The sequence below is a fragment of the Corvus brachyrhynchos genome, unplaced genomic scaffold (genome assembly GCF_000691975.1).
Source record: "Corvus brachyrhynchos isolate BGI_N302 unplaced genomic scaffold, ASM69197v1 scaffold46, whole genome shotgun sequence".
NCBI lineage: Eukaryota > Metazoa > Chordata > Aves > Passeriformes > Corvidae > Corvus > Corvus brachyrhynchos.
This window is the reverse complement of record NW_008238838.1, coordinates 5185069-5194521: the sequence shown is the minus strand read 5'-3', so window position 1 is coordinate 5194521 and position 9453 is coordinate 5185069. Positions and strand designations below refer to the sequence as shown.

At 44.7% G+C, this 9453-nt stretch overlaps 1 protein-coding gene and 1 long non-coding RNA gene across 12 annotated transcripts in view; one reads left to right on the top strand and one right to left on the bottom strand.

Moving 5' to 3' along the window:
- The window catches only part of LOC108447704, a 17981-nt gene extending 9657 nt beyond the window's left edge, over positions 1-8324 (top strand). For 4 of the 5 annotated variants that reach the window (XR_001863371.1, XR_001863373.1, XR_001863372.1 and 1 more), the window contains one exon: positions 4916-5993. This is a non-coding gene — a long non-coding RNA (uncharacterized LOC108447704). Of the gene's footprint in view, positions 1-4915; positions 5994-8239 lie in introns of those variants that run through there. The other variant, XR_001863370.1, reaches the window with a different exon arrangement.
- LOC108447703 overlaps positions 5874-9453 on the bottom strand; it is an 11033-nt gene continuing 7453 nt past the window's right edge. For 5 of the 7 annotated variants that reach the window (XM_017738546.1, XM_017738547.1, XM_017738543.1 and 2 more), the window contains 4 exons: positions 9282-9342; positions 8997-9163; positions 8806-8916; positions 5874-8463 (listed from right to left, as the gene is read on the bottom strand). In XM_017738546.1, the coding sequence (XP_017594035.1) occupies positions 8338-8463; positions 8806-8916; positions 8997-9163; positions 9282-9342 (465 nt within the window). In that variant the 3' untranslated portion in view covers positions 5874-8337. The remainder of the gene's footprint in view (positions 8464-8805; positions 8917-8996; positions 9164-9281; positions 9343-9453) is intronic. The other 2 variants (XM_017738544.1, XM_017738545.1) reach the window with 2 other exon arrangements.

Below are 9453 nucleotides of genomic sequence, written 5' to 3'. Positions count from 1 at the left end.
TAAAAGATTGGTGTGAAATATTTATGGGAGCTATTTGAGCCCCACAGGTCACAGAGCAGGGCTGTTCTCTGCCCAATCCAGGGAATATTCATATGGAATAAGGCCAGGGGGGCGCTGATTTGTGATTACAGTTTGCTCCTGTGTGAGCTGAAGTTTCAGGGTCCCTGCAGCAACCCTGGGTTTGGAGAGTCCACAAATCCTCATTTTACCACAAGGGATCATCAGCTGATGTGGGATCAGCTGGGTTGTGGATTGGGGATAGGCTCATCCTAAACTGCGCAGCCCAAAGCCAAAAGCTCTTGAGAAATTGGTGTCTTTTTGGAATTTACCATAAAAAAAAATGTAATTATCCACGGCTGGATTGCCCCCTCTGGTTTTCAATATCTAGAATGCAATTCACGGACCTGCTTTTGAAGATCTCTAGGGATTTTGGAGGTGACAAACGTGGGCAGGGCTGCTGCAGCCCAGCGTTATTCCCACAGCAGAGGGCAGCCTGGCTCCCTGCAGGATGGAGGAGGAGGGGATTGATGCCACATTTCACACGGATGGCACTGCCGAGCCCTTGCCCTCGTAACCCAGAGCAGATATCGCAGCCCCTGCCCGCCTGTGCCATGCTGGAGATGTTCCACATCCAGCACAGGCTTCTGTTTTCTCGTGGAGGAATTTATAATCAAATATTCCACAGCATTTCTGGATGGCTTTCCCCATCTGCTCGTACCTTCTGTGGCACGAATAAATGCACATTTTTCTTAAAGTTCCTTCACACAACTGCTTATTCAAGGACCTGCAGCTGGGTGGACTTTCTAGGGACGCAAGAAGTGAGTGGTTTGCGTATTTTGATTTATTTTGAGGGGCAGTCTGGGAGAAAAACAGAAGAGAGGGGTTTTCAGAGAGATGAGATATTTATTTATCTGTTTGCAAAAGTTAGGATTGTGATTCAACTGGCAATGTGCAGAAATTGCCAGAAATTGTTGCTCCTTGGACAAATCTCTGATGTTCCAGTGAAGGGATCAGTTGCTTTTTACACACAGGGAAGCCTGGAGTCCTCAGCCAAAGGCCGTGCAACAGAACATCCACTAAAATTCGGCTCTCAAAGTAGGATTTGCTTCCATCCGAATTGCCTGCGCTCTAAATTGCAGCCCAAACCATCCCCGCTGCGTGGCTGCCGCAGCTGGAAGTGCCCAAACTCCCTCCTTGGCTGGGTTCGCATTCTCTGAGCGTGCCTGGAGCTGCCCCCTTTGGAGAAATCCTGCGCAGAGGATTCCTGGACCAGGCTGGAATGCAGGAGCTGCCTGTGCTCCTGCCCATCCCCTGTCCCCTGCAGGCTCAGCCTCAGAGCGCACCCAGCAGCAGCGCTCCCGCTCCTTTAGGAAAGGAATCCACAGCAGGGCCGCAGGTTCTGGTGCGCGGAATTTTTTAATCTTTTATTATTTATTTTTATCCAGTGAAGATTAGGTTGGGCGAACCTCCCAGCCCTGGGTCTGGCAGAGTTCAGCTTTTAGGAATGCGATGTGGAAATGACCCCAGAGATTACTTGAGGGATTAAGTTTTGTAGGCAGGGAACAACAAAGGCAATTAGCAGCTTTCCTTCATCTAGGAAGTGTTTCAGAGTCATTTATCTGCTGTTTGCCACACAAATCAGTGTCCAGCGGTGATGGGCCCAGAATAAATAAATAAAAAAATAAACAAACAAATGCCTTGTGATAAAATCTGAGCCCCAGGCTGGTGATTCCTGGCTGATAAGCAGATGTAGGACTTCCAGTTTCCACAGAATTGATCGCCAATGCTGTCCCGTGTGCCAGGCTGGGCTTTCCTGGCAGGGAGGGGAATTTAACAGCCCCATAAAGCATTTGGTGACTAATCAAGCCCAAGAATTTATGCCTGAGTCACTCTCCCAGGCTTAGCTAACTTCAGTCATTGCCTGCTTTTGTTTTTCAGTCCAAGCAAAGGGACAAGAGAAAGAGGGGAAGAATAAAAAATTCAAGTTTTCTATTCGGTTTTCAAAGAAAATGAGCAGGCTCTTGAGTAAATAGCATCTAAATTCATGTTATTATTATTAAGCACAGAAATTTCACACCATCTCAAGCAGCTCCTGAAAGAGCAAAGCAAAACCAGCCTCTTGCTGCTCCGGAGCATGTGAAATCATCCCTGACATTTTTAACAGGAGTTTTTAAAGTCATATAATTATTTTGGTTTGGAGTTCTCTTGTTTCTCCCCTTGCTGGACTTAATCACTGCTGTTTTCAGTCTGTGCCACAGCAGATTTGTGCTATTTTTCAGCTGTTTTAAGCTATTTTTAACTATTTTTCTTCCTGGGCATCAGGGTTTGAGATTATTTATTTTAATTACATTATATCTGAATAAGTAGGTACTGACCTGTGGTTAGCAAGTCAGTCAAGCCATGTTTTGATCTTATTTCTCTGTAAAATTTCATAGCTGAGAAACTTCTAAAGGAGCCACAAGTGGATTATGTTGACCTACAAGTATTTGATGAACCTATTTTTATAAAGTATTAATTGTTTTCCCACATAAACTTTACTCTCCAGCTGTTATTTACAGCAGGTTTTGGCTCTGCTGTATTTAGATAACCCTTGGTTTACAATCACATGAAGAGAAGTTGTATAAATGCTGAAATAATATGTAAGGCTTCCAGGGAAAGGCTGGGCTGTGACTTTTGGGACAAAGCCAAGGGCCTTGGGGTGACTTTTGCAGCAATTGCCCACAATGAACTCTCGGAGGACTCAGGACTCTGAAATGTGCAGCTTATCTTGAACTGCACCACATAAAATCCAAGCATGTGCCAGCACACCCTGTGGCTGTGCAGGGTCATTTGTCACCTCCAGAGCAACAACCACCCATGAACTGGGGCTGTGAAAGTGGCAGATTCTCTTTTTATTTTCCTTCCTCTTCCCATATTTTTCTATTGTCTAGTTCTCCTTTTTCTCCTACTGTTTATTGCTTTTCTTGTTTATCCTTTCTGGGGAATTGTGGGAATAATGTTGGGTTTTGGGGGATCAAATGGGTACAGGACTTCTGGTATACTTGGGACTGGATTTCTGTGTTGAAAAACAAAAAAACAACCCCAAAGGCTGGTTATTCTGAGATAATTCTGAAAAGCCAGCTGAATCACAATTTAAATTTAAACAAATGAGGATGGAGGCCAAAGAGAGCTCAGAATTTATTCAAATCCCACGGACAATACAGCGACTGGAAGTTGTTTATTTTCACTTGGGCTTTGTAGTTGTATTTTTGCAACGGGATTGATTGATGGGTTAAAATATAAATTTTGTCTGCAGCTTTGATTCTAGGGGAGGAGGCAACGTGGGGAAGTTAAACCCCAAAGTTTATTTAATCAGCAAGGGTATGAAGCTGAGGTTTTTGGGTTTTAACAGACAAGTGGAAATAAATACCCTGCTGTGAGCAAAGAAAATAAACAGCCTTGTTGGAATAACCTCTATGACAAGGTAAATGTCACCAGGATGGAGTTGCACGGTGTGTTCTTCACCTCAGCAAACAGCAGCTTGGTTGTGAACTCCAAGAACCCCTGGGTTCTGCAGAAGCTTATCAGTTTTAAATATCAGAGCAGGGATTGCTGTAGTGTGTGAGTAATGATTCCAGCGAAACGAAAGGTCACGTTAGCTGGGAGTCAAAACATGCACACCTGGGAGCACGGGGAAATGAGAGCAGGACCTGGCCAGCCTAAAGCCCTGGCAGATGAATTTGTGCTCGCTGGTGTTTCTTAGAGCCTCTCTAGCAGGCGGCCGGCCCTTCTTGCTTAATTAAAATGTGATTTCATCGGAGCCGCAGCAGAGCTGCAAAAAACCACCTTTTAGTCCTACAGAACCTTTGGGGAGGGAGCAGAAAGAGCTGCTGAAGGAAATTAAACCTGGAGTTTTAAGGGGGCTGTGCTTCTAAAATGCTTCAAGTCTCAGGGATTGTGAGGGTGAAAATCCTTTTGGCCTCCATGTGGAGCTTTGAAGGCAGGTTGGTGTGTGTTCCTCTGCCTCTAGCACACAATTAGCTGCGAATGCCTTTCTAGAAATAATTGTGGAGGATTCAAAAACTGGTTACTCATCAGCAGCAAAGGGATCCAGGGGGTTTCATTTAAAACAAAGCAAACCAAACTTAATATTTCAAATCTGGCACGAGGTTTTTGTGTTAGTTCCTGCTGGGTGATTTCCTTCAGGCCTGAGCTGGGTGTTTATTCTGGTTTCTGCAGTCGTGGTGTGGGGATTTCTGCGTGTGCTTATCACCCCACGCACCTCTCAGTGTGTGTTTGCAGAGCTTGTTATGCTCAAAAAAACCCAAGACTTCTGTAAACTTCTGGGGCTGTTGCTGATGGATAGAGATAAAAATTAGAGATAATTAAGAGCTGGGACCTACCCAGACAGGATTCTCATGGGTGTAGCAGCTTCTATGGCCAAGTACGGAGCAGAGCAGTTGCCTGGGGCAACTGGGGAACATTTTCTTGGGGACATGAGGTTTTATCCACCAAAATCCTGCTGCTAAGCCAAGTGACCCCCAAAACTGGGCCACTCAAGGTGGATATAAATACGTAGGGATGGCTGGAGTGACAGCCCGCTTGTTGTCAAGACAGAAGGAATTCTTTAGGGCACATCCTGCAGCTGCCAGGTGTTAAACTGAATGTTTGTCCTCAGAACAAGTGAAAATTTGGGGTAAACATTGATGAAGTGAGCAGGATGAGGCTCAAAAGTGACCTGCAGCTGCTGGCTTGTGTTTGTGCCTGGGACGATGTGGGACACGAGAGCTCTGCTGTCCATGTCCAGTTCTGCCCCCCTTTTTCCTTTCCCTGCCTCTCCCCACTGTGCTCCCTCCTGGAAGTGCCTGGCACACTCAGCTTTCAGTTAGTGGGACTCCCTCCTCCAAATTTATTCCATCTGCTCTGCTCCCCACAGCTGCAGAAACGTGCCTGGCTTTAAACCGGATCCTTCGCCTTCCAACTTTCCCCAGCCACAAAGAGAGCAGGAAAAATAAAACTCCATGGGCGAGACTGCTCTGAAAGAATCCAAACCTGCCAAGGGCTCGGCCTCTCCCTCCTCCCTGGCTCGGGAACTTGGCTCCTGCAGCCCTGCTTGGAATCCAGCCTGGCTGTCAGCACGTGGGGCGAGAGGCGGAGGGATGGGAATGGGATGCAGGGCAGTGCAGAGGAAACGTGAGCATTTCTTCCCGAGTGGCAGCTGTTGATCTGTGTTCTCAAAATATCCTCCAAAGGGCTGTGGGTTATTTTCTTCAGTGTCCAACCCCCTTCCAGCTCTTTTCTTGGCTCTTCATCTTAAAAGATCGGATTTGTTTTGTTTGTCTGCTGGAAGGAATTGGGTTTTTTAAATATAATTTATTTTCTTTGCCTGCCTGTGGTTTACTTACAATCATGGCATTGTTCTCTGCCTGCCATTATCTGCTTTAGTGGGCAGCAGTCCCTGTGCTCCTCAGCTGAGGGTTTTGGGCTCTGGGAGGTGAGATCTTGTCTCAGCAGCCTTGGGGAAGAGCATTTGATGCAAAGATCAGTGCAGCAAATCAGGCTTTCAAGGACACACTTTGGGGGCTGAAAACCAAACAGAGGGTTTGGGCTGGGTTTCTGCTGTGGGTGAGGTGCCAGGCTGGGGGGACGGGGTTGGGAAGCAGCTGGATCTCTCCAGAGTGGGAGACTCTGCCAGGAATTTGGGTGTTGTAATTCCCTTTGGAATCAGTGGTGGGAAAGGGGGATGCTGGAGGATTTCTGTCATCTTAAAAACCAAACCAACAACAAAATCTTTACACCCTCAGCTTCTAAACTCTGCTTAATTTGTTTTTTTGCATGATGTCCCTTCTGTTCTGAGCTTAGTACAGATAGAAAAGTACAGAAAAACCAAGGTACTGCATGAAATAATGTATTTATTGCCAAGAAGGAGCAGTGAAATGATGTAAAGCCACCTACTAACAATGCAATTCTTGGATAACTGTCGTAGAATATACTTTAGAAGCAAGTTAATCTCTGAGTATATTGAATATATATGAATATATTATATTCTATAGATAGGAATAGTTTAATACTCCATCAGTTTAATGTCTTTTCACCTGAATGGTTCACATGACTAAAAAAACTTGATTGTTGTATTCTTACGTGAGAGTTTTCTATGCTTTTTTAAGAAATCCTGTGAGAAAATTCAGTTTTTTCCCCTGCAAATGCTTGTGGATGCTCTTCTCTCTGTTCAACACTCTGCTTCATGCTCGTGATGTAGGATTTCTTGGTCGGTTTATAATGAAAATAAGGAGTTGGATCTGAACCCTTCGATCCCACAAATGGAAGCTGAGTTAACCCAGAAGTTCCTCCTTAATTGTCTTGAAATGAATAAAAAGTTCTGGGAGAACAGATGTGAGTTAAAAGGCATACACAAAGAAGGATGAGTGGTGATGGGGGGACAGAGAGAGAAATAACCAGAGAGGAAAATATCTGTAAAACCTGGGACAAAAAGGGAAAAAGAAGAGACTTCACATGGTTAAAACATGAGGGGAAGTTATGGAAGGAGGTGGATGAGATATGCAACTCATCATGAGAATAACAAATGATATATATTTTTTAATGAAATACTGAAAGATTTTGAATTCTTATGTCTCACTCAGACAAGAAAAAATACAAAAGAGAACTATTTAGCTGTGCAGGGCATCAGAATCATGGGATATGTCCCAAATCCCATTGGAATTAACTTCAACACTGCCACTTCTTAGTCAAAGTTAATTCACCTTGTGCAACGTAGCTCTTGGAGCTTAACACTTAAGGAAACCCCATAACACGAAAATACCTTTTTTTACAAGAAGCAAATGCAAAGGGTTCATTAAAAATATTCCCCAAACATGCTGAGTACTTAACACTGGATCCTGCAGTGGCTTCACGTGGAAAATCTCCCATTTTCTTCAACAGGAGACACGTGAGGGGTTGCTGGATCAGTTGGTTTTTGGCTTTAGGTTCTGTAAAAGTAGAATTGCTCCCTATGTAGCAAACAGGGAAGTTTCATAGAAACCAGCAAACTCGCAACCAGAAGTTAAAATTGAATGAGAGTAAGTCTGGGAAGAAATAATTTTTTAAAAAAATGATCTAATTTGTAGTAATTCTACCAAATAACTTGGCTTTCTGGCAGTACAGGATAATTTCAGCTCCTTGTTACCCTCCCAACTTGCAAAACTGCTTTGTGTAAAAAATAATCCTTAAAAAGCTGTTATCTATTTAAATTCTGTAAATTTTATAAATTTTATATTATATATACAAATGCTATAAAGTTTTTACCTTTATAAATGTAAAATCCTCTGTTAGATCTGTTAGAAAGGACCTGGTTTGAAATTCTCTGTCCCGGACTTCACCTACAATCCACTATTGGTGCAAAATTCTGATTGCATAAATAAAAAGCTTGATTTTTGTTGAGAAAAACATGCTCAGCACGATGTTTCATTTTGGAAGGACTTCACCCCGAGACTGCCTTAAAGTGTGACCACTCCAGCCTTGGCCAAAATCAGAGCCAGACTGCAGAAAATATTAAATATAACTCATCAGGCTCTGAATTCCCAGAGCTCCTGTTTACAATGACTGAGATTTTTCAGTCTATCTGAATGTTGAATTTGGAGTGTAGAGACCAAAACCCTCAAGAGTGGGTCTTGGATGGTTAAAATCTTTCTCTTAGGCTGAACACCTGCATGAAAAATCGCCAGAGCTTCAGACTGTGGGGCAGCTACACCTCAGACCTGAGCAGAGAAGCACAAATTTGTGAGAAAATGAAGATCTAATTCTACCTGGAGCATCTAACACTGAATTCCTGGTGAAACCTGCACTGAGGGTTTCCCCCTTTATGGGTTTGCTCTATAATTCTGGGTCCAGATGAGATCTTTCCAGCAGTCAGTTCAAGCTGCAATATATTCTATATTTTACTGCCTGTTCCTCTGGTTATTCTCCTGCAGCAGGTGGCCCACGAGATGCAGGTGAGGTGAGTTATCAGCATTTCCCTGGAAGGCAATAAAGCAGCAAATCTCAGCTCAATCCCTAGGCCAGGTGTTCCTCCTAAAGCCACAGATTTACTGCCCCCTTTTCTGCCTGGGTTTGGATGAGAACAGAGGTTTGCAAGGAAAATAAATTGTGGGCAGGCCTCTGGGGTAAATCCAAAGGCTCTGATGAGGTGCTGGGTGTCTTTTCCACCAGCTCCACGCCGTGGAGGTTTGGACTCAATGATTTTTGGGTTCTTTTCCACCCTCAGTGATGCTGTGGGATGGCAGAGCAGGGAAGGGACTGGGTTGAGCCACTCCATCACAGCTGCTGAGTCAGAAAAACCTCCAGCTACCTAAACTCAACTTCCTACCACAAAATACCTTTGAGAAGGACATCAAAGAGGTCTGAGGATGCCATGGAGCAAGGTTCAGGTAAGTTGTCTGCTGCTGGGGCACTGGGTATTCCTCTGGGAGCATCCAGCAGGATGTAGCTCTGTACAGGTGAAGGGACCAGAACAGTGAATTTCCAGTTGAACTGGATTGAAATGATTTTTTTTCTCTGCTGTGTTTTCTCTCCTGTTAGAAGAAACTCAATGACTTGAAATGGGGCTTCAAGTCTGTATTTCTAATTGAAATCTTATCCTATTCTTACATTTATGACATGTACTCTGGTGGGAACTCTTATTTGACAGAGGCAAAAAAGACCCTGGAAAAGATAAGAGAGCTGTAACCTTTTTTTTTTTTTTTTTTTTTAAGCACTGAATATTTGCTCAATCCTGGAAAATAATCCTGGAATCTCTGCCAGACATTGCCTGTGTAAAGCAGCCATAGTTACCTCTTGAAGAACATCTTGTCCTTGGGGTTTATGAGTCTGAAGCAAACACATGAGCTCTGTGTTCTCCTCGAGTTTTAGGCAGGTGGTGGAGATTGGACATGAATTCAGTACCTGCAGATGACAGCAAATCCTGTGATTGCACAAGGATAAGAACACTTAAGCCAGAGTAGAGAGCCTGCTGTGAGCCTCACCTGCAGCTCAGGCTTTGCTCCCATCTGCAGCAGGCAGAGAATTCCCTCGAGGATTTGGTCTTTCCGCAGTCTGAGGAACCTCCCCTTGTCGGTGTCCCTGGCAGTGCTGTGGGATTCTGTCACCAGGACGGTGTGGGCGAGAGCAGCGCAGTGCAGGGGGGTTAAACCTGCGGGGAACACCCCCGGGAAGGTCAAAGCCAGAGCCTGCCCCCTGCCTGCGGGAGATCTGGGTTTCCCGCTCGGGGGAGAAACCCAGCACCTGTGCGTTTCAGCTTTGCTTCTTACCACAGTGGTCAGGCAGATCCACTTCCACACACACCCCATTGTCTTTGCAGCTTTTCAGGACCTGAAATGAACAATAGCCAGGTGATTCCTCACCTTTGGCAGTGCCAAAATACCCTTTTCCTTCCCCAAATCCCTCTGTAACCCCATCAGACCAGAGCTGTAGGGAGAACCC